The sequence below is a fragment of the Crocuta crocuta genome, unplaced genomic scaffold, assembly GCF_008692635.1.
Source record: "Crocuta crocuta isolate KB4526 unplaced genomic scaffold, BGI_CrCroc_1.0 scaffold19, whole genome shotgun sequence".
NCBI lineage: Eukaryota > Metazoa > Chordata > Mammalia > Carnivora > Hyaenidae > Crocuta > Crocuta crocuta.
The window spans coordinates 2,845,474-2,870,774 of NW_027551565.1; the positions used below are offsets into that span (position 1 = coordinate 2,845,474).

The 25,301-nt window shown below is 39.2% G+C and overlaps 1 protein-coding gene across 1 annotated transcript in view; it reads left to right on the forward strand.

Moving 5' to 3' along the window:
• MME (membrane metalloendopeptidase) overlaps positions 1-25,301 on the forward strand; it is a 96,121-nt gene that overhangs the window by 25,887 nt on the left and 44,933 nt on the right. The window contains exons 3-11 of the mRNA XM_077750092.1: positions 6,271-6,432; positions 7,584-7,664; positions 7,751-7,846; positions 7,965-8,083; positions 9,890-9,955; positions 20,674-20,808; positions 22,752-22,853; positions 24,480-24,616; positions 24,726-24,819. Coding sequence (XP_077606218.1) covers positions 6,271-6,432; positions 7,584-7,664; positions 7,751-7,846; positions 7,965-8,083; positions 9,890-9,955; positions 20,674-20,808; positions 22,752-22,853; positions 24,480-24,616; positions 24,726-24,819 — 992 coding nt within the window. The remainder of the gene's footprint in view (positions 1-6,270; positions 6,433-7,583; positions 7,665-7,750; positions 7,847-7,964; positions 8,084-9,889; positions 9,956-20,673; positions 20,809-22,751; positions 22,854-24,479; positions 24,617-24,725; positions 24,820-25,301) is intronic.

Sequence of the window (25,301 nt, forward strand, 5' to 3'; positions counted from 1 at the left end):
GGAGTGGGCTTGTACACAGGAGACAAATGCATGACTTCCTGCAATACAGGGCCAGGGATTTATATAAGGGAGTGAAGTGCACATAGAAGTATAGGTTGTAGGGGCACCTGGGTGGCTCAGTCAGTTAAGCATCCGACTTTGGCTCAGGTCATGATCTCACAGTTCGTGGGTTTGAGTCTTATGTCGGGCTCTGTGCTGACAGCTCAGAGCCTGGAGCCTGCTTCAGATTCTGTGTCTCTCTCTCTCTGCCCCTCCCCTACTAGTGCTCTGTCTCTCTCCCTTACTCAAAAATAAATATTAAAAATTTAAAAAGGAAAATAAAATAAATATAGGTTGTCATGATAGGAGCCCATTTACATAGGCTGGAAAAGTGAGAAGAAATATATCTGATTTATCTAAGTATAAGACCATCTTTACTGCCTGACATTGGATTCTCTTGTCCGCATTTTCTATGTTCCTCTGTTGTTTAATCGGATGAATTTCCCCTTGCTGCTTATTAGAACCACTCAGGAAGCCTTGAGAAAATGCCTGGACCACCTCAAAGATTTCAATTTAATTGATCAGAGGTGAATCCTGGGGACCTGTATGCTTAAAAGGCTTCTAAGGTGATACATATGGTTAGCCAGTTGAAAAATACTGCTTTAAAACATATTACTGAGAATTTTCACTCTTCATAGCCCAATGGATTATATCCAAAGATCTATTAGGCAGGAATCCTGCTACATGCCCACCTCAAGAAGATGCACTTCTTAAGGGCCACCTGGGTGGCTCAGTCGGTTGAATGTCCGACTTCAGCTCAGGTCATGATCTCACAGTTTGTGGGTTCGAGCCCTGTGTCAGGCTCTGTGCTGACAGCTCAGAGCCTGGAGCCTCCTTTGGATTCTGTGTCTCCCTCTCTCTGTGTCCCTCCCTCACTTGCACCCTGTCTCTCTCTCTCTGTCTCTCTCAAAAATAAACAAACATTAAAAATTCTTTTTTAAGGGGCGCCTGGGTGGCTTAGTCGGTTGAGCGTCCGACTTTCGCTTAGGTCATGATCTCACGGGTCGTGGGTTCGAGCCCCACGTCGGGCTCTGTGCTGACTGCCAGCTCAGAGCCTGGAGCCTGTTTCAGTCTGTGACTCCCTCTCTCTCTGACCCTCCCCTGCTCACGCTGTCTCTCTCTCTCTCTCTCCTAGCAATAAATAAAACGTTTTAAAAAACATTCTTTTTTAAAAAAGATGCACTTCTTGAGTACACATGGGCTCCATGCCACTTTCCTGTCTGCTTGCCCTGCTGTGAGGAATTCATCTGTTTGTTTGTTTGTTGGGGATTTTTTTTTTTAATTTTTTCCTTCTTCCTGGCCACTGCAGACCTTCTAAGCCCTGGTATTTTCTCCTACCTTTGACCCAAGGCTTGTTGCTGGTGATAACGTTAGGAAGCTGTGGTTACAGGGTGGCAGGAAGGGCAGGGGGTGGAGGGCAAGGCAAAAGAAAGGGTGACTGAGAAGAAGAAAAAAGGGAGGGAATGCAAGTCACTGCTTCTCACACACCTCCCTCTGGTCTATCCAAAATACAGAAGGAAGAGGGTGGTGAACCCGGGGCCCCAACAGCCTAAGTGCAAGGCCTGTGGCCCCATTGTTTACTAGCTGCTTGATCTCGGGGAAATTTCTTAATCTTATACAACTAAAAAGTGATGAAGCTCAGGGATTCAAAACAGGTCTGCCTGATTTAAGGACCCCAAACATTTCCCCAGCTTCTACAGCATCTTCCAGTCCATTCCCACACAGTAGACCCTCAGTAATGAATATAGTAATTAATAACTTCCCAAATGGTAGTTGAGCTTGCTTTAAAATTCCTATAGTCAAGCAAGTTAGGAGAATGTTACAAGAAGATTAGTTAGGAAAAAAATGGTGTGTCATATATTATCAGCCTAGAACATTTGGAATTGTCATTCATAAGAAATAAGCTCATTATTAATAGAAGATTACTTTTCTTGTCTTTATGTGACTATTTTCTTAAATTAAAAATGCTTTTTTTCTTCTTATTGCAAAAGCAATGCATGTTCATCTAATACAAATTGGAAAATAAAGATAAGCAACTAATACAAAATTAAATACACTCATAATCTTCCAACTCATATGTAACTGCTATAAATGTCTTTAGACTTTCTGTGCTTTTATGTAGAGTTTTAAAAGTAGCATAAATACTGCTTCTTTCGCTTTACGAACATGTGGTCAACAACATTTGCCTTTACTACATCGTTCTTTATGTCTACTTATGAAGATGAATAATTTTATTTGTTTTTAAATCACATTTGTTTACTCAGGAGTCAGAAACACACAGATAAGGAAACATCTGAAGAGCCCAGGTGTGGCTGTGTGGAGAGGTTGAGTAATTCAAAACAAAGTGCAAAATATAAAAACAATTATGACCAGTTTGACAGTTGAGCGTCTGTTTCCTACAGGCCTTCTACCCGCAGGTCTACCGCTGACTTCAAAGAAAAGTCAGCACAGAGGAGGTCTGGGCGGTAAGGTGCAAAACGAGAATCAAACCCACGATAAGAGATTAAAGGAAGCTTGATCAAAGACCCCGCATAAAAGTGCTAGCCCATGACTTGCCTTGGCCCATGGCCCCAAAATATTCAGCAGGACAGAAAGCTCTCTTTGAAGTGATTGGAAGCACCCATGCTCAGATGCGCTCTCTGGTCAAAGGGAAATATAAAAAGTGTCACAGGAAAGGGTTTGCAAAGTTGCCTCTTCCTATCTCTTGCCTGCTTGGCCCTCACAATTGTTTGAATTCTGCTTCTTTGGGTTGTTTTCCAGATGTAAATAGTTGAACTGAGTGTCAAGCGACGAAATGCCACCTAACAGGGGAAGGATCCTACTTTTTTCCTTTGTGGGAGAAGTGAGACATATAGAGCCATTCATGTGGCAGTGGGTTTGTGCTCATGAGCACAGAGCTGCTCTACTGCTCCTCTTCTTTGTTCAAGGTGTTTAAAAGAGCATGTGGTATTTCCCAACAGGCAGTAAGGCCTGTTCATCCTACGGACTCAGTACTTGTTCACTGCTCTTCCCCCTCGGAGTTTGTTGCTTGCTCCTTGTGATGTTGGGGACATAAACCTTCCATTTCCCCAGGGAGGGGAAGAAACTAGAAGTGCTCCCCAAATGGCAGTTACCTTTACAACATTCAGTTTAAATAGTTAAAAGTATGTTAAAAGACAAAAGTTGCATCAAATTGCTAAAATGTCTGCTTAGAACGTGGTTAGCTCTTTCAGGCTCCCAATTTTCTGGTTTTTCACTCTGATAATTCTCCAGGCATTTAGGGTCTTTATTTTCACCTCCCCTATTATATTTTCATTTCCCTCAGCATTTAAGGGAGTTATTTTTTCCATCTTTTTGAAATCAATTTCCACATCTTTACCTGAGGTTTTAAGTTAAGAGTTTTTACTGAGAAATCTTGACTGACTGCAACATCAGAAAACACGTCCCCTTCTTTACCAGGCCGCACAGTCCAGGTGAGGAGATAATGGTTTTTTTCCAACAAAAAAACTGAATATGATGGCAGCTGATGTAGATTTTGTGAGGACAGTCCTTGATGAAGAAGGAGGATTTGAACTGAGGCCTTGAAAATGCCTGAAATCTCTAAACATGAAAATATTAAAAAGGATATTTTAGTAAGGCTTGATGCAACATGGTCAAAGTTACAAAAGCAGAAAACTGTAAGGTGTTCACAGCAGAAACTGACACAGCCATTGAATTGGGGCAGAAGGCGCGTGTGAGGCAGTGATGAGAGAGAAGCTTCATGAGATATAGCAGAATGAGAATGTGCTGGGGAGTCTGGATTTATTTTAAAATTTCTCCCAGAGCCATTTATGCCATCTGTGATTTTATTTGTTTTCTTTTTATTCATGTAAAATTAACGTACAGTGTTACATTAGTTTCATGTGAGGATTTTATGATATATTCGTATATATTTATATATTTTTCAAGATTTTATTATTAATGCAGATGGAGTATTTTGAAAATCTCAGAGAGGAAATGGCATGCTGAAATATGATGGCAACATTAATCTGACTGACCCACATGATGGATCGGAAGGGGGAGGGGCCTGGGACAACAGCTTTGGCAAAAGGGCATGGGTAGATCTTAAGAGGGCCTGAAAGAGAGCAGAAACAGTGGGCGTTGAAAGCATGGGATGGACTGGAGGCCAGGAGATGAGAACTGGTCTGATGTGCAGGAGCGGGGGAGGGGGTGTGTCAGAGGAAGGAGTAGGGACTCACAGGTGACTCAGTAAGGTCATCACACATAACCATTTGTGCATGTCTTTTATGAGGTGCTAGGTGATGGGAATACAAAGAGGCTAAGTTCATTGACAGAATGATTAGGAAGACGGTGTAGGTGTCCACAATGAGCATTAGGAGCTGAGGGAGGCAATGAGCTCTCAGGAAAGAGAAAGAAATATTTCCTGAAGTATGGAGTCACTGGAGCCTCAGGGAAGAGATGGGCCACATCCTGAACCTTCAACAGTGGGCAGCATTTGGGAAGAAAGGGAAGAGAAGTTAGAAGGGTAGGGTGAGAAGGCTGCTTCTCAGAGGGACTGAGAAGCACCAGCACCCAGTGGAGAAACACAGGAGTGTTTGTGGCACATGGAGCAAGGCTGTCTGGTTGGAGCAGAGTTTGTGTAAAAACACAGAGAGGAAAAAAGAGAAGGTAGAGACTTTTGATTCGTAAAGATTTAGAGGCCAAATTAAAGAATTTTGTATCTTCCAGTGAGAGAGTGGCTCCCAAAAGCATAATTGAGAAAGTTTAATCTATGAAAGATGTGTGGAATATATGCAAGTAGGGAGATGGTACTAGCAAGATGAATAGTTGGATGACTTCTAGTCAAAAGAGAGTGAAAGGGTAAACTGATAGTGGCGAGTATAAGAAAGAGGCAAAGGAGTTACCAGTAAGCCTAAGCAGGAGAGAAAAATAGAGAGTGTTACCCAAGGCTCATACCCGGGAGGCCATGGTAGGGGGTGTGCTGTGTACCAAGGTGCACGAGTCCAGAAAGGACTGGTCTGGAGACGACCCATAGTTCAGCATTAAAGAGTTGGAGTCTGAGGGGGCAGCCAGGCAGACACGTCCAGAGGATGGTCAGAAGTGGGGGCTTGAGATTCCGCTGGAAAACAGACTAAACCATTTGAGGTTGGAAGACTGTCCACACAGCTCAGCAGTTGTTTGAAGTTTTTAATTAATTAATTATTTAATTCAGAAAGTGAAGTCTTTTCAAAAGCTCATTTGAGAACTTATACTCTCCTGATACAGATGAATGCTCAATTGCTCTTTTGTTTTTGCTGCAGAACAGTTCAACTTGGATGAGAAAGAACGTGGGGAAGACAGTGGGCGGGCTTTCTCTCTCTTCCACATGTAGGAACTGTGGGCGTTGGGCCTCCTGTGCATAATATCCTTTTCCTCAATGGCAGTAATTCATATTTTATACATCCTTCTGTCAGCTGCAGCACCTAGCACCGTCAGGGTTTTGCTCGTTGCAAATACTCAGTGTTGGCTCATTTGTATTTTCATCGTCCATTCTCAAAGATAAAAGAGTGGATGTAAGAAAAGCTAAGAAAAACTAACGAGCTTACAGCCAATTTTGTAATGACAGACTCTACATAGACAAATGCAAATCGGATGTCACATTTGAAGTGCAAAAATATTGTAAGCAAGGTCCAAGAAGTAATAATGGTAAAGTGATAAAATGCACTCACAATCCCACAGGGGCACCTGGCTGACTCCCATAGGTGGAGCATGGGACTCTTGATCTCAGGGTCGTGAGTTCACGTTACGTATAGAGATTACTTTAAAAAAACAAAAATCCCACTTCCCTTAGAGTCTCAGAGACATTCAAAAGTCACAGACCCTTGAAAAGTAGAGTCACCGGCTAAAATTAATAAAGTGAAAAGCTACCTGTGTCAGCCCCAGGTTCAGGCCTGCTAAGGCAGACCTGTGTTCTTTGTTGTCATCTGAGATAGGAGTTAACAAGGACCTCAGTTATTTGGAGGTGGGGGTGGGACGTAGGATGGGAAGACCAAGACCTGTCAGAATAAAGCTAACCAATGACAGTAAAGGAAAGGAGGTCTATATATAGCTAAGAGTCTTCATCCCTCCTCAATTGACCGTTATATAAGAAAAAGGACCATCAGTCCAGTTGACTTGACCATAAAGGAGAAATAACATGGCTCTTTCCCCTGCTTCCAAACTACTTAAGACATGCACCCTTCATTTGATCTCGTTCGTCCTCTGGTCTTTCAGCCGCTCGACTGATCCAGAACATGGATGCCACTGCTGAGCCTTGTACAGACTTTTTTAAATATGCCTGTGGAGGCTGGTTGAAACGCAACGTCATTCCTGAGACCAGCTCCCGTTACAGTAACTTTGACATTTTAAGAGATGAACTGGAAGTCGTTTTGAAAGGTTAGTGGAGTTTGTGTCTATGCATCAAAGATTTCTCTCTTAATATATCCATTTTTTAAAGATACAACGCTTAGCCATTACAGAGAATGTCACAGAAGATTAAAGTTGATAATCCCTCCAACTTTTGTGGCTCACCACCAAGCCACTCTGAGGGTGGTAACGCTGAAATGGAAATGTTGGCATCTCAGCATTCATTTGCGGGCACACATACAAAACACCCCTGTCATCTCTAGAGATGGCATCTTTATGCCATTTCACAGAATAAGAGATTAATTGGGGCACCTGGGTGGCTCAGTCAGTTAAGCTTCTGACTTTGGCTCAGGTCAGGGTCTCGTGGTTCAAGAGTTCAAGCCCCATATGGGGCTAACTACTGTCAAAAGAGAGCCTCCTTGGGCTCCTCTGTCCCCCTGCCTCTGCCTCTCTCTTCTCAAAAATAAATAACATTAAAAATATTTTTTAAATAAGTTAATTGATTGCCACTAACCACCACCTCCATTGTTTTCCCACCCTAGCCTTGGGTTGATGTCAATATTGAGCCATTACTGTGTTGAAGATGTTACTGACATTTGTATCCCTAAATGGGTATATTTATTCTAACCCAGCTAAGATGCTCTCCCTGGGAAGTTGAAGTCTTGTCTAGTCTTCTGCTATCCTCCATCTTCTGTTCCCCTCTTCTAGAAGTTACTTTGTAGAAAAACAATTTTTGCTATTTGCAAACATGCAAACAAGTACAATTCTTCATTCAATTCATTTGGAGCATGAACGGTACAATCACACAAAGATAATTATTTCCAGCTACCAAGAAGACTTATCATCTTAAATTCTGTATTCCTCTGCATTATTTCTTTTTAGTCTTAATTTAAAAAGAATAGAATTTATGTATGGCAGAGCAGAACACATCGCTGTTCACAAAAAAAGAGAGTCTAGTCAAAAAGACTTTCATCTAACTTGGCTAATGAAATCAACTCCCAGTTCTGCACTAGGAATAATGATCTGGTAAGGGGTTTAGTTCTTCCTGGAGGGTTTTAGCGGGGAGGGAGTGAACATACATACACAAAAGCAAGCTTTTTTCTGAACCTGCATTGCAAATGTTAATTACAGCTGCAAACGAGCAAGTGTATTGATGGGTTGTACTCAATGATCTATTTCAGATGTTCTTCAGGAACCCAAAACTGAAGATATAGTAGCAGTGCAGAAAGCAAAAACACTATACAGATCTTGTATAAATGAATGTAAGTGCTCTTCCTTGTACTCCATTAAGAGTGTGCCAAAATATGCAAAGGTTTCATAAGGAATGTGTTTTCTTTGTTTCCAAAAGCTGCTATTGATAGTAGAGGTGGAAAACCTCTGCTCAGTCTACTACCAGAAATATACGATTGGCCAGTAGTAACAGAAAACTGGGAGCAAACCTATGGTAAGGCGATTTTCATTCTTTTTTAAAAATATAATTTCCATGTAGAATCTGTGTTATTATAGTATCGCATTAATGCACTAAAACTTCTAAAAGTATTCTTCACCTTTCTTTGCTTTAGGTCCTTCTTGGACAGCTGAGAAATCTATTGCACGGCTGAATTCTAAATTTGGGAAAAAAGTCATTCTTAATTTTTTTGTTGGCACGGATGATAAAAACTCTGTGAACCATATAATTCATGTAAGTTTGTGTGGCTGACAGCCAAGTTATCTTTAAATTGTTAATAAAACTTCTGCGTACATTGTTGTTGATATTTAGAAATGATGCATATTCTCATTTGAATTGCATGAGCAAGATAGTAATAAAAAAATCTGTGCTCTGTTCCTGATACCTGCATTCCCAATTTTGAAAGTATTTTCTTAATGCTGTGGTCATGTGTCCCTTCTGCTACCTTAGGTTTGATACTGCTTTCTTCATAAAATAAATTAAAGAAATGAAAGGGCCTCCTAATTTGAAACAGCACCTGATTTCTCTGTATGTTCATGAAAGGAGTGTGGTTTGGTTTACATTAGTAATGTAAATCTGGAAACCAGAAATTTCCAATTGCTTCCCAAAAGAACACAGAAAAGGGATTTGGTGGGAGTGGGGGTGGGGTGGGGGAAGTGGTTTGGTTTTTTTTTTTTTGCTTTTTGAGAAAAGGATTTTGAATACAGTTTTGGCTGTTACTAAAGAATATCTGAACTTTTATCTCAGTGAAAGTAAATAAAAATGCCATCCTTTTAAAATCAATTCTTTAGAGTTTTTTCCCCTCATGTAAGCCATTCATTTTAGGTTTACTTAAGGTGTCACCTAAGATGAGATTAATACTTAATGAGTATGTTGGGAATGGACTAAAATATTTATAGAGCTTTTATCTGGTCTACTGTAAAAGAAAGTACTCCAAAGTTTACAAGTCACAGATTCATATTTATGTCACTATTGCATATATCTTTATGGCCATTTTTAGTAAAATCATGAAAGAGATTGAACCTAGCTGTCTTCTACAGTGGACCCGCCCCGCCTTCTGGAATTCACTCCTTTGGCTCTTCAGTGCTAGCTATCCTGTATGATCACCATGATCACCATGAAGAGATTTCCTAGGGAGAGTTGGGAGGTTGGAAAAGGGGCAGAGCCCTACCTGTGGTGACACCTTCTGGCACTTTCCATACCAGTCTTCTGGGTTCTGTTTCTTTTGTACTGTCCTGGGCTCTTTACAGCTGCTGGGGTTCTCACTTACCCCATACGTGCTCCAGTTTGCCCTGTACCCATCAAACCATGCGGTGCCTAGGAAGCAATCTCCCAAAGCTGCACTGGTGTGCACTGGCTCACTGGAACACAGGGACCAAACCCACTCAAACAGAGCCTACTTTCCTCTTTCACACAACCAGTTGTCAGCTGGATCTACTCAAGTCCTGAGCAGAGTGGGAGAGCCGGGAGGAGGAGTCTCTCCTATCCCCTCCCCCTCCGCCCCCGCCCTCCCACTCAGGATAGGGCATCTCAAAAAAAATCTCTGGCAAGATTTTCACTAGAAAAACAGTTCTAGAGTTACCACAGAAGTTCCCACTTTTTGTTTTTTTCCCATCCCAGTTAAGGGTGGGAGAGGAGAATGTCCGCCAGGAGAGCATATTAGAATCTCAGGAAGCTAAGTGTCCTGTAAGTGTATAATTTTAGAAACTTCCAAGTCCTAGATTCCAACATGTTTTTGTCCACCTGCACCTTCTGTTTTGCATTAAAAAGTTCTTCCCGGTGTATTTTCATTCAAATTTCTTTGGCTTTCTTCAAATACCTGCAGCATATTCTTCCAGATTACCTAACCACCCATCCCTGTAACACTTCTAAGTAATGTGGAAACCATTGCTGAATTTGTACTCACTCATTGTCTGGATGTTACCCTTATAAACAGCAAGAACACTAGGATCTTGCTCATACATACGTAGACTTGCTTGTACTTTGTCCCGATGTCCCACATCAACTGAATGGTTTATTTTCTTTGTATATGTTTTACAGATTGACCAGCCTCGACTTGGCCTCCCTTCCAGAGACTACTATGAATGCACTGGAATATATGAAGAGGTAAACAAACAAACAGCAACAGAAAACTATAGAAACAATTGGTGTAAACTTATAAATACTGAAAAAGACTAAGGCCAAATTTAAACTTAACCTTCTGTATTCTTCACACAGGACAGATACTTATTATCGTATATACTAGTGAGCTTCCTTGGACTGAATGCATATTCTCAGAAGAATGAATGAAAACCTTTTTTGTTTTTGTTGTTTGTTTATTTTTGAGAGAGAGACAAGAGTGTGAGCGGGGGAGGGGCAGAGAGAGAGCGTGAGACACAGAATCCGAAGCAGGCTCCAGGCTCCAAGCTGTCGGCACAGCACAGAGACTGACATAGGACTCAAATTCACAAACCATGAGATCATGACCTGAGCCGAAGTTGGACGCTTAATTAACTAAGCCACCTAGGCGCTCCATGAAAGTCTTCTAAGGAATTAGGAAACTTGAAATTTCTTATTTGTGTCTTGATTCTTACTATTTAAGTCATATGGCCCATTTTGAAAAGTGAGTTTTAAGTGTTTCATTTCCTCTTTAAATTGAGCCATTTAAAAAATAAATGGAACTTCCTGGGTGGCTCAGTTGGTTAAGCATCCAACTCTTGATATCAGCTCACCTTGAAATCAAGGTGGTGAGTTCAAGTCCCATTTTGGGCTACATGTTCCATGTGGAGCCTACTTGAAAAAAAAAAAAAGAAGAAGAACAGATTAATCATGGTCTAGGGCAGTGCTAGTGAGGATCAAGGAATGGTCCAGTGTGGGAATGAGACACATCATACTTTATAGTACCCTTTCAGAACCTTTGGATGTGACTTTCAGAAGACTACTAAGGTAGGAGCATCAGGTTCAGACAAACGTTTGCAGCCACTTTCTGACTCTAACATTGATCGGTGAGCCAAGCAGCCTCATACGCCACAGAACAGGGGCCAGTCTAGAATGCTCTGTGCCATGTCACGGCCTACTGCCCTCGCACTGATGTTTGTGCGCCTGTGCTTATGGATGTAAAAAACAACACAAGACAAACCCAGCAATGGGATGTATGATTAGATATTTGGGGAGGGTGTTAGTTATAAATGTTTTCCTCATAATAATTTAGTAACTCAGAAGTAAGTTTACATTTGATGATCCTGATGGGTTACAATGTAGTGATGTGGCTGACATTGCTTCATAGCTAAAATTATTAGCTAAATGTGTTTGTGCCAAGCATTTATTTTGCCCAATTATTAAGTTCAGATAACATGGAATAAATTCACTGGAAAGTATCTTTTTGAGTGACTACGCAACATTGAAATGAAAAAAGATATTATAAAAGGCCACGATCAGTAGCACAGACAGTCAAACGGAGGTAGGATATTTGAGTTCATAATAATCTAGTTACTGTGTGCGCTGCAGCTCCTATAGGCTTTGCACGCTACTTCCTGCTGCAGAGTTGAGGGTGATTGAGGAATTTTGGCTCATGATGTCACACTGTCATCATCATGAACTGGAATGTTTTTGTATTTAGGATTGTGTCCTAAAAAACATTAAATTTTTCCAATCCTAAACATATGTCTGTTTTTCTGTACTCTTACGTCTCTGATATCAAGGACTACCTGGCAGTCAGTATATACATTCCATGTGGCAAAGTTTATTTTCCCCCCATAAAAGTGGTTCTTAGGATGATGGTGTATCTGTGCGTTTATTCAATGCTGTCTCATAGTCTAGAACAAGTCACACCCTGGCCATCATAAGCTTGAGTGTGATAAGGAGGCATTTTTGTTTAACCCTCAGGTAGTTTTGGATTAGTTGCCAATATTTATAGCAACTGTACGACTTGCAAACCCAGATTTTCTTGATAAATCGGTAGGGCTGGAAGCCCTAGGCCTGTGTTCCCAGGGGGCAGCTGCTGCGCAGAGCCGCCGTGGCTGCTGCTTCCCACTGCGTACTTGTTCTTCAGCCTTGAGCAGTTATTTAGATGATTACTGGTTTATATTGACTTCCTGGTCCCTGTATGTCCTTGAGTTTGTAAATTAGTTGGGTCCTGGCTACAGTAACAGAGAGACCTAAAAATACAGATGCTCCAACCAGAGAGAGGCTTATTTCTATCTCCTGTTTTAATACGGAAGGAGGCAGGCAGTCAGGGGAGGAAGGAAGTGCTGCTCCAAGGGAACTGCTGAGACCACAGCTTCTCTGACCACTCATTGCTCTAACATCAGCTCTTCTCGTGTTTTATATTAGTCTATTTGGTCACAGTTGGTTCACCAGTGCTCTGTTCACATTTCCTGCCGTGAGAAAAAGAAAAGATTTCTTTTTATGTAGGTGATGCAGAAGTCGCATACATCCTATTGGTTAGAATGCTGTCATGTGGCCACAGCTAAATACTAAGTATTCTGGGAAATGTAGTCTTAAGCTGGGTGGCATGTGTGTGCCTTTTAACATTTGGTTGACAGGGAGGAAAGCTCTGTTACTAAAGAGAAGAAGGGAATCTTGGATACCAAAGACATTTAGCAGTCTTGCCACAGTTTGCATCTGCTGGCCTGGGAAATACTATGTTTGTAGTCAAACAACACATTGGTGACCAGATCTAGAATCAGTAATATATTTATAAAGTTTATGGGAGAGAAATCTGAGGCCCAGAAGTTTGCCCTAAAACAGTCACCAAATCAACAGTAGAACCTGCGGTAGAACTTTTGTCCCTGTCTATTGCTCTTTCCATTATATCATTCCAACTTCATAAGAGTAGTACTTTATACTAGGAGGGTTCTTTAAATGAGCAAATGATAGGGAAAATCCAGCAGCACTGGCATTTACAGCCAGGAAGTCACTGGTTCAAATTAGGTGCCCTTCAGTGATCTGGATTAAACAAGCAAACACACAGCGTGCTTGCTGCCTTGCCTCGCTTCCATAAATAGGGCTGTTGGTAACTGTACCCTTTCCTGCTAACCTCAGGCCTCAGAATACTTTCTCAATTTGGTGCTACAGCTCCAACCAACCTGTTGAAGGAGGTTGGCATATGGGATAAAATCTAATTGCATCCTGGAAATGGGTAATTACTAGAATATTTGTGGACCCTCCCCTGTTTTCAAATCCATTAACTGCAGCGGTGGGGGGAGGGGGGGCAGGTATCAGGGGGAGAAGTGTGGCCACAGAAGAAATTCCAAGTTTTTCCTTTTTGCCCCCATGATATCTGCTACTCTTTCCCAGTCACTCCTACCTGCAATCCCTCACTTAGTTTCTATTCTGCATCCCTAGCCAGCTATCAAGTAAAAGTTAATTCTAGTTTTTCCACTACCTTGCTATCTCTGAAAAAGTTAATCCCTATGAAAACTTTTCTCTTAGTGGTGTATTGCTTCATGAAAAAAAAATGATGAAAAGGATAGAGTAATGAAATAATATCTAGTAGAAAAGTTATAAAACTGGAAGAAACCTTAATATCATTCTATCTGTGTATCACTGGTCTTCATTGATTTTCTTACTTCTAGGCTTTGATGTACCTTTTCCCTTGCCTGGAACGCTCCACACATACATACCACCTGCCCAGCCATCTTCCTTGTCTCCTCACACTTTCAGTCTAAGTTTAAATTTTACTTCCTCATGAAGGCTTTCCCTGGAACTTGTAACTAGATGAAAATACTTTTATCTTCCTATAGTACATGGATTTCTGGATACTTTTCTATTTAATGTCACCTCCCCCTCCTAGGAAACTGTAAAGTTGGTGGCAACGGTGGCACGTCTCACTTATTCTTTGCTTTATTTCCAGTATCCAGCTTGGTTCCTGACCCTTACTAGTTATCAAATGAATACTAAGTGAATCAGGAGATGAACGGAATCAGTAGATGAACGGTTGAGGTGGAGAAAGGCAGGAAGAGAAGAAAGAAAAGGAAGGTAGAAGCACCCAATCTCTTAGAGGTCCCTCCTAGTTCCTCACCTTGATTTGGGGGCAAGTGTGAGCTCTAGAACATCAGTGGCTAATGGACTATATTTCCTAAGCATCTTACAAACATCTTATAAACCATGAATCCCTCCTCTTTTTAATGTCCAATTCTTTCTCTGCTACATTCAGTTTGCCTGAAATATATTCACATAGTCAGTGGGTCCCATACTTTTGCATTTCACATTATTTTATTGGAAATAACCAAGGGAAATTTTGAGGATTGACATGAGGACACCAACTTTTTAACCAAGAAAGGTGCTCCATCTTTGACTAGAGACGCCTGGCTTCCTTGACTGTCACTCTAACCGATGATTTTCAGACTATAGGGTGGAGTCTGATTCTGCAGCGATGCCTTAGGGGCCGGGGTTGAGGGAGGGTCACATCCCCTCTTTGATCAAAAGGATCCTAAACATAAATCTTGATCAGATCAGTACCTAAGTCCATTTCCCCAGATCCTTCTTGACTCCTCTTTCAAGATATCCCGCTCATTCAGGAAGTCTGCCTCATAATCCTAAACTAAACTTCTCATGAACAATGAAGACAGCACCTACTATGAAAGCTCATTCTGCTTCATAGAAGCGTGCTTCTGGTGTGTGTGTGTGTGTGTGTGTGTGTGTGTGTGTGTGTGTGTTTGCTTCTGATACCTTCCAAATGGAATTTTTGTGTTGTGATAATTGTATAGCATTCAAAACAGTAAAATGCCTTGTGTCATTACACTGCTAAGTAATGAAAATAGATGATGCATTTCTCTCTCTCTCACCTCCCTCCTCAAAGACAAAACCTATTTTTCTCTTGTTAAAAAGCCTTCTGGCTTTCAAACTTATTATGTGCTTTTATTCTGACAGTTTTAAATATTATAGTTTGAGAAATGCATGAAATGCATATTATATTCCTCTGGTTATTGTTCTGAACTTAACTACCTCCGTTCCTTTTCATTTTCTGTGCTTTCCATCTCGCTTAGAGAAGGGAATGTGCTTCATGACAATAGAAACCAAAGATTTATATTCTTATATTTCGTACATGACAGGATCATATGTTTTCTTAATAATTAAGGTTACTCATGCACAGACTTTAAGAACTAAATGGGACATTAGAGGATTTAGTCCAAACTCTTCTCTTACAAATGAGGAAACAAAGACTCAAAGAAGTAAAATGACTTGAGTGAGCTTGTTTAAACTCACTAATTAAAAAATCCATGTGTCAGTTAAGAACATTAATTGTAAGTAATAAAAACCTACTCTGGTGAACTTAAATGACACTCTATTACCTCAAAGGACCAGCATAGTGAGAGTTGAAACAATTCTGTCCATTCCAAGGGTGTATGTTTCTGTGCAAGGAAAACAATAGGAAAGATATATGTTAACCATAAAGAATAATCATCCTATTCATGAAATTTTTCATTGGAACCAGACTTATGTGAGAAAGCTCTTGTATATTGATTGAGTCCCTGAAAGGAATGATGTCCTGAATTTTCTTAAGAAACCACTCACCTTCAGAAGAGTCTCTGGACTCTATTTGGGGATAAACTGGAACTGTTTCAAAGCTTCCTTTTCTTTACCTCTTTAGATTATCAAGGCTAATTGTTACCTTGTCCTGTTTTGTAAAGAAATCTGTAGGTTAGCCACCCCAAATATTTGAACATAATTGGGTTATAGATATGTTTATACTCTGTGCTTGTCTGAGAAAGTAGAAAAAGCCAGAGTAGCGATTTTCCAAACCTAAAACCTCTTCATGCGTGTCAGTAGCGCTCTGTGTAACTACACCTTCACGTCCACATGCTTCAAGACAATCCATCATGATTTGTTTTACTTGCTTACACATCAACAAAATATTTATTTGAACAGAGTATTTCAGGGCTTTTAGCCCTTTTCTTTTAGAAAAGTGAGCAAACCGCTGGACTAGCGGATAAGAACCAGAGGAGGTGGGGCAGAAATTGGAAATTAGAAGCCATAGGGTGTAGTGCTATGGGGCCATAGCAGGGAACAAGGAGTCCGGAATCATGAACAAATTCAACCTTCTTAGAAAAACTGGGGGCTCATAAAAATGGAGATGTTTGAGGGATGAAGTTGGAGGACTTGGAACATGATCAGGATGGTTGGAAGCTGGAAAGACATGACCTAGGGTCTGTGTGTCTGAATAAGAGAAAATGCAGACTAGGAAAGAAGAAAGGAACAAAGCTGAGATTTCCAGTCCTTTCGATGAGCAGGTACAAGCTGGAATTGAGTGAAACCTAGTGAAGATTTTGTTTACCCACTCACCCAAAATACAAGCAGAGAGAAACCGTGCCAGACTTGGGCTGGGAATAGAAGTCTGATGACATAGGAAGTGAGGGAAACTTACTTAATATACTTAAAATTTAACTTCATTTATAATTTATTTTTTAATTTTTAAAGTTTATTTATCTATTTTGAGAGAGAGAGAGAGAGAGAGCACATGAGCAAGGTAGGGCCAGAGAAAGAGAAGAAGAAAGAATCCCAAGCAGGCTCTGCACCATCAGTGCAGAGGCCGACGCGGGGCTCAAATCCATGAACCATGAGATCATGACATGAGTGGAAACTAATAAGAGTTGGACACTTAATTGACTGAGCCACCCAGGCTCCCCAAACTTCATTTCATTTTTTTAAATCAGAATTTATTTATTGAGCTTCTACTATGTGACAGATATTTTTCTAGGCAGCAGATATACCAACAAATAAGGCAGACAAGGTCCTGTTCACCTAGAGCTCATGTTCTAATGTAAGGAGATAGAAAACAAAGACATAAGTAAATAATATAAGAAAATAAGAAAAATGCAGACAAGAGTGTTATAGAGGAAACAAAACAAGGTGATACAAGGTGAGTGACTAGGGATAGGGGTCGGTGGAGAATTTAGATGTAATTGGGTTTGGTTTTTAAAAAGATCACTCTGGCCGATGCTTGGCTGACTTGATAAAACAGATCGTGCAAGGGAAACTGCTGACCTCATTTTGTCCTTTCTGGGCACCAGGTGACTAACAGTCAGGAGGTTGTACCCAGTCCGGGTGTCTGTATTTAACAAAAGACAAAGGAGCTTTTAAACTTGAGACTTAGTGACTATGACAAGACTTGTCTTGGCATGTGTGGCATTGAGGAGAGAACTCTTTGAGATGGATCGAACTTGGTTTATAAAAAGAACTACATGCAGCTTCTCAAACATGTGCAGTAACCTTAGAAGTTACATAATAAGTGCTCACATCAGTCTCTAAGTTCTCCCCATTAAGAACCTGATGAAAGCCCCCAAAGAGCCTCCATGCTGATCCACAGTGGATCCTCTTGAGTCTGATGTTTCTCCTGCTCCGATTGGCTGCTCTTTCTCAATTTTGTCTGCAGTCCCTGCAGGGGAACGGGTCTCCAGTGCAACAGGTGTGTGCTCCCTGACAAGGATGTTTAAGCTGGAAAAAAAATAACAAGACTTTTGATAGGAAACCTATCTTTCCCACTTGGTGTCCCCTGTATGTTCCTTCAGGAAACTTTCTGTGTAACATTATTAAAAATCCCTGGGCATCAGTGGCTAGGAATAGCTGTTCTGTGACTTCTCAGTCACCTCATGCTCCACGTGCCTCCCCTAGAAAGGGAAACGCAGAAAATTGGTAAGAGCTGGGTATCCTGGGACAGAATCTTTGGAAGTGAAACCCTGATCCTTAGGTGGTCGTTGCACTGAGGTACCCAAATATCAACCAATCTAACTAGAAAGCTATCTCTTCCTCCCTGGGTCTTGCTGTTGTTCATACACAAAGATGCTAAATTTTGAAGGACAATAGTAATATGTCATTGCTCTTTTTCTCTTTGGCAATCAACAAATACCAGCTTTGTTCGAAGCAAGAGAAGCCCAATTTCTATACAGAGCTAATTTATAAGTACCATTTCTTGGTCCTGCAAAATGAAGATAGTTCTAATTAAAGTGACAATTCATGGTCTTGGATGTTAGTAAATATCCTCCCACTGATAGTATGTAATTTAAGATTTCACAAAGCTGTAATTATGAATTTTACCATAAAACCATGTAAAACCAGTGATCATCTCTGAACTTGCTATTATAGGAGTTGGGATTTACGAAGTTTGTTTGTTTTTTTTAAAAGAAAGGCTACGTAGATACTTAGGTGGATTCTTTTTCACATAAAGAATTCACTGTGTGGAGACTTTGACAAGGCTACCTTATGACTATTGGCTCTGACCCTTGTCCTGGTAACTAATTGCTCTCTGAGTGACCAAAAAGAAAACTTGAATTTCAATTTGAAAAATATCCTGGCCAATGTACTATTTAAATGTTAAAATATATGTTGATTACTTTCTCCCCAAATCATGACAATTACTATCATTTGGCATATTATGTGTCTATAAGTATATCAGGGAAGAAAATTAAAACCTTAGGGTAGAATCATATCTTGTAAAAAGGATTTAACAGCAGGAGTAAGCCTGGGTTCTGACAGCTACTAGATAAATTTGGAAGCCAGGAAAGATAATCAAGATACTAAGACACACATTTTAATCAGTCACATTGGAGTAGTTGCCAGGTAATGGAGCTCATTAAAGGAAGTGGTATATTCCATGTAGCTGTATGAAATAGTCAAGCATCCCAGAAATTGGTGATATCCTATGCTTCCAGTGTTCTGGGAAACCTTAACAGCTCAGCAGACTGGAAGCACCATCCAGAGTTCATGTGCTTGCCTTATGCCAAGTTCTAGAGTCTTTAAATGAACCTGTAAAGACAAAGATATTGGAGGAGAACCAGTTTGCTGCATCAGTCAAGTGCAGGAGAGCGTTCTTGTTACTGCTTTCTTACCTCATTAACAAAAAAGCATCCCACAAAATAAAGAAATCTCAGCAGACTGATACTGTAAAATTCAAATTACCATTTCCTTCATAGGCAGTGGTAATTCCCTGCTGAATGCAGATGAATTTATATGATTAGAAATACAGTAATTCAAAACACTGCATGCTTATACTTTGGAATAGTTGGTCCCGTGAGACATGAACTCAGACATATTTGTTTACTTCAAAGGGAAACAAGAATTCTGATTACTTTTTAATAGGAAAAGAATGGACTTGGTGAGAATATACATAAAAACATCCTTTTATCCCTGTTACCTTAGTGATTATGGTTTTAATACAGGTTTAATACAGGTTTTTCACAGTTGAAAAAATAGTTTGTTCTATTGAGTGGCAGTTCCATGGATAGAGGCCCTAGCTGGAGAGCCCCAGCATCATGGGATATCCATGAAAAGACAAACCTGGGGAACTGTTTACTTAGCTTTTAGTGAAGGTCATGGAATGCCAGTAGCTAAACCTTACTTTACGTGGTCCTCTTGATTTTCAAATTGATAATACCTGTTCATCTTGCTTGATAAAATATTTTTTATTTGCCTATAGGTTTTATGTTTAATCCTCTTACTGAGTCACTATAAAGTCAGATGCGCTTTTCCTACTCACAGTGAATATAAGTGTGCCCCTTTCACTGATAATCAGTAAGTAGGGATATAAAACCCTCTTGAAGCTACAAAGCATTAAGCACTGTATAACCTTCCTTCGTATTTACCCTGTGAGTGACTATGTGAAGCACAGAAGTGCCCGTTACCCTCAAACTTGTGTGGCATGACTTCCCTAATCATGGTTGTCTGTTTGTCGTTAAGCTGGTGCTGAGAACTTGAATTTTGAATAAATTTTAAGGGGGTGGGATTATAATTTATTTTAATTGCTGATAGATAATAATGGCTGAATAGCAATAGGTTGAAATTTACATAAGTGGTATTCAATTTCCTGGTGTTGATGCCACTCTGAATTTGAATAAGGCATTTATATATTCTGTAGAAGGTTGATAATATAACTAGTTTATGGCTTACCTTCTCAAAGTTAAAATGCATGTGAGGATAAAATGGAAGGAATTTAAGTCTTTAGAAAAGAGCAGATATCCAAACCTAGAAATTTTACATTGTGAGCCAGCTGTGGAATTAACTAAAACCCTAGGTTTGTGGAGCTTATGAGCACAGTCTCATCTGCAAACAACAAAAAAAATAAACAAAAAACAACTGCTTGGCCAGAAGAGAAGATCTAAAGATGTTCTGATCATGTTATATGTTTGTGGCCACCACTTCATGAACATTTAGACTGCTCGGCCACACTACCACACTCACCTCTTCATGAAGATTTAAAAAAGGCATACATAAGCAGAGAAAACCTGAGAAATGGAATTCAGTAAAAGAATTTATTATTATTCAAGAAAAAAATACTAGGTTATTGCTGATCAAATGTTTTTGCAACTGTGTTCTTAGTAAGGCAATTTAAGATAACTTGATTAACAAATAGAAAATTATAGAATTCCCAAATCAAATGGTGATAAATTACTTAGTACTTTCAAAGTGATACTTTTTTGTTCTGCTCTAATTCAAACACTTGATGACTTTCTAAGAATGTGTGCAGGTCATTTCTTTTTGTTGTTGTTGTTAAAAAATTTTTTAATGTTTATTTTTAAGAGACAGAGAGAGAGTGCAAGTAGGGAAGGGGCAGAGCAAGAAGGAGACAGAATCCAAAGCAGGCTCCAGGCTCTGAGCTGTCAGCATAGATCCCATGTAGAGGCTCAAACTTGTGAACCTTAAGATCATGACCTGAGTCAAAGTCGGACACTTAACTGACTGAGCCACCCAGGCATCCCTGTGTAGGTTATTTCTTTTAGAATTTAGGAAACGATATGTATTTTACTGCGCTTTATGTGTTTCCAAAAATTAATCAATAAATTTTAAGTTAAATCACCGTGCTAAATATTTAGAATGTTCTCCAACAGTTCATTATTTATTTCTTGCAGGCTTGTAGAGCATATTTGGATTTTATGATTTCTGTAGCCACATTGATTCGTAAGGAGAAAGGACTGCTCATCAATGAAAACCAAATTTCTTTGGAAATGAAGAAAGTTATGCAATTGGAAAAAGAAATTGCCAATGTAAAACACTTTTTCTTTAATACACTGAATAACTTCACCACCCTTTTCTTCTTTTCTCCTCTCTATCATATTTTAAAGGTAAAAGGCACAACTTTTTAAGCAACTGGTAAGAATGCATAGCTCAGTAATGAAATCATTGACTTTATGAAGACCTTTGAAACTGTAGAATTTTGTAGTAAACTGGGTTCCTGATAGCCAGGAGACATACTACATTTGGCAAATATTAAACTAGATACACTTAAATGGATTATACCAAAAGCCTATTTGCAGTCATTTGTTGAAATGGCCTTGTGACTCAGGGCACACTTGATTGCTGTGTACAGTTTTCCTTTGTTTTATTTTAAAGTTTAAGGTGATCATAGTGATTGACTTTCCCTTTTCTTGGAAGTATTTGTCCCTGAATATGGCCACCTGACAGTGTGATGTTACTGAGTTCAGACCATCTGGTTAGCTCAAAAGATCTGACAGGCAGGGTTCAGCAGCAAAGACCATGGGGTGTTTTCCTGAGTTTCCTCTAGCTTCAGATGAACCTTTGGAGTCTGAACTGGCACTTTCTTGTCTGACTTTCCTCTGACAAGAGTCTGCAGTCTCCAGGAGTGAACTCTGTCAAAGTAGTATCAAGGTTATTGATTAAATGCATGGTCAGTTTCAGTCTAGAAACTACAGACCTCTCTGACATTGCAAACAACAACCTGTGCTCCTAAATCCCCATGTGCTTGACACTGTCATCAGAATCCTGAAGACTAAAGATCTTTGAGGGCAATTTTAGCTTTCCTTAAGCTACATGCAACCAAAAATCTCCAATCAGAACCAGACTTTGCCTGGAGCTGCAGCTAGATGAATGGCAGTTTGATGGGTTACATGTGGTTCCGTGCTGGACACAGAACAGTTAGAGGAGAATAGTTTATTGCCTTGGGTTTTCAGTACTTGGCCCTTCCCAGACCACATCCTCCTTTGATCAGCCTTAGCTCTCTGATAGTTGTATCTTACCTCAAAATTATTCGTGTCTTTGTTTTTCCTCCTCTCTTAAACTCAGGTTGGGGTGAAGTCTTAGTCTCCTTTGAATCACGTGTGTATCTCTAACAGAATCCAGCTTATTATTGCATTCAGGACATGTTTAATAAATAATTTTTTAAGGAGTGAATAAATAAGTACCTAAAGGGGAAATTGAAGTCATTGTCACTGAGAAATAATTCCCATATTAAACTTCTACCTTTTGTCTCTCCTCACTTAAAACTAATTTTTCTTATTTCAACCACTAGTTGAGGAGTTGTTACTGCAGTTTTTTCTTTTGATTCAGTGAAAAATAAATAAACAAGTAAATAAAACTGGATGCTGTTGAGTATAGAGTACTAAACTAATTAGGAGGGATAAGAGTCACAAATATAGATGGTGCTGGCTCTCTCCCCAGATGACTGTGCTGTGTACTAGGAATTTTCTCTCTTAATTGTTTTAAATTCTTGCAGAAGTCATTATGGTTTGGGGTATGTTTTTGTTTTTCCTGTCTGGATTTTACCTGTGACACTGGATGGTGGCAATGAGGAGGTAGGAGAGAGTATTTGAGAGATGCATTGGACAAGATTGTATTTGAGAAAGTTCTATAAAACAACCACGGCGACAATTGTGCTGGCCATCACCTTTAGAAAGAAAAAGGCCTGCAGACACTATCTGTGTGGTTCATCGGTTGTCAAAGTATAAAAAGATATTTGAAAAATTTTATATTCGACGCAGCAGCCAAATAGTGACGATTATTACTAAATATACTTAAAAATCTCTTAAATTTCACTTTTTTTAATATCAATCTATTTTAATCATAAAACAAGTATACAAAATACAGCTTGAATTATGTTGTACCTATCCCATATTTCTTTTTCCCTCATACAGAGTGATATTTTCCTAAGTATGCTTAGTTCTAAAACAATGATCAAAAATTAAATCCATAGGCTACAACTAAATCTGAAGATCGAAATGATCCAATGCTTCTTTATAACAAAATGACATTAGCCCAGCTCCAAAATAACTTTTCACTAGAGATCGATCAGAAGGTAAGTACTAAGTTTTATGGCCTCTGTTACTGTGCCATTTCTAAAATTATAACATTGTAATATAGTTGGTTAAAGTTTGGTGTTTATTTATTTTTTTGAAATAAATTGAATTTCGAAATGAATTTAGAGGACACCAACCATTTGACTTCATGACAAGACTGGAAAAAAATTATATGAAATCATTGTATAATATCTAGAGTGAATTTCAAAGGTAAAATTCCTTTCAAGGCAGATATGCAATGATATTAGAAACTGTTGTAGCAAAGGGTTTGTAAAACATTAAACCAGAAAATCCTTTTGAAAGACAACTATATAGCCATTGGACTTGTTCAGCCAAATAATAAAGTCACTGAATTTCTTTTTAACCCTATAAAGGGTAACTTATTTATTGAACTTGCCATATTCTCATCAAGGCCATCTGTTGAGATTTTCCAAGTAATAGTGGAGAAATAAAACACAAGAAATAAGAAAAATCTGTCTCATAGATTCCATTTACAAACAGATGTAATTCATTAGCTAGTACATAATAATCTCTTTTGGGGACTATGCATGTATCCTTGTGTGTAAGTTCATACACATGATTGGGAAAAGAAGCAAGATCCATGGGAAAATCTATAAACCATCATGTTTAGTGATAGAATTCTCTTTGGCGCTAATTACAATTAAAAAAGGGAGGGGGAATACTTTGTAAAGGCATGACCTATTATTAGGAATTTCTCACTTAAATCTGTTTAGTATAATAAGTGTTAAGGGTTTAATAAATATGTTTTGAAAGAATGGTCCGAACCACCAAAGAAAATCAAGAAAAGTATATAGCACCTCATACTTAATAAGTGATCTGTATATTTATGTACTTCCAAGTGTATAAACTTCACAAACACTGAAATGTGGTATTTCAGCAATATTTGCATAATCTCCACATCTGTGTTTTTTTCTTCTATTTATTGGTGGTTGAATAACCACAATTCCCATTTAGAGAATATTGGATCAGATTTCATCTCTTAGTAGCTCCAAAGTGTAAACATTGTATGCCTATAGACCCAGTATTGATAGTTTCAGATGTGTTGTTTGGCTTCTTTGGACCATTTGTGTTGTATATATGACATTTCTGTACCTCTGCTATGGCAATAATATGCTTTCATTTATAGCAGAATCTCCACTGAGATGTATCACTGTGTTTGAATGGATTGTTCAATATCCACTTTTAAAAGATAAACACTTTATATCCATTTAAATTTTTGTGTAAACATAGGAAGCTTCATTTTTTTAAAGCTAAATTTCTTTTTCTTTTTTTTTTTTGTTTAATATAAGTTTGACCAAGAAGATGACATCGAACTTAATTTCTGTCTGTATATTCTCTATGCTTAGGGGATTTGCTTTTGCTCTTCAATGGTTGGTTGAATGTTGCTATCTAAATAATCATGCTACAGAACTAATTTCTATTCAGGAACTGATTGAAACAATGGAGGAAAAATCCCACACAAATATCAAACCGGCCATTGTGGTAATTCCATAGTGATGCAAATGATAATCTAACCATGTCTGACTCTATAACTGTAATTGAGTCTTAGAACCTAAAAGAGAAATACAAAATGACTGAATGTTTTATGCCTGCTTTTTTTCCAGCCATTCAGCTGGTCAAATTTCACAAATGAAATCATGTCAACTGTGAATATTAATATTCCCAATGAGGAAGATGTGGTTGTTTATGCTCCAGAATATTTAACCAAACTTAAGCTCATTCTTCCCAAATATTCTGCCAGGTAGGTATATCAGAGTGCCTGTGTCCTCAAAATTTACATTTAATATCACTCTTTAGAAGCTTTGCAGCCTCATCTTTTCTGTTGCTGGGTGGTGGGTTTTTTTATACAGAGATCTTCAAAATTTAATGTCCTGGCGATTCATAATGGATCTTGTAAGCAGCCTCAGCCGAACCTACAAGGAGTCCAGAAATGCTTTCCGCAAGGTGAAGAAAAAATCTCTCTTTTCTTAAGACTTAAAGCATAAAGAGATACATGGTTATGAAGGCTTGCCATGTACACTGCTAGAATGTGGTAAACTTTGTGAGGAGTCAAAATGTTGGTTATTTCGCCCATATTTTGGTGGTGTTGCTTAGGAAAGCCAGCTTTCATGGGCTTTGCCATCTAATGATTGTCTACTCTGGCACTTTGATTGAATTGTCCTGGAAGGAGATGCATTTGGTTCTTTGAGCGGTTCGTGAGAGAATACTGGCTTGGTTTTTTTGTTGTGTTGAACATAATTGCAAGGGTGACTATCTCAATTAACTTCATTTTCAGGTGCCCGTAGCACACTAGACATACAGACAGGTGAACTACATTGATGTGGACAATCCACTGAGAGTACACCTACCTGTCCACTTAAGGACAACCTTAAGGCCTTTTACTAGGCTGAACCTGCATTTTTTAAACAATCATCCTATTAGTGCCG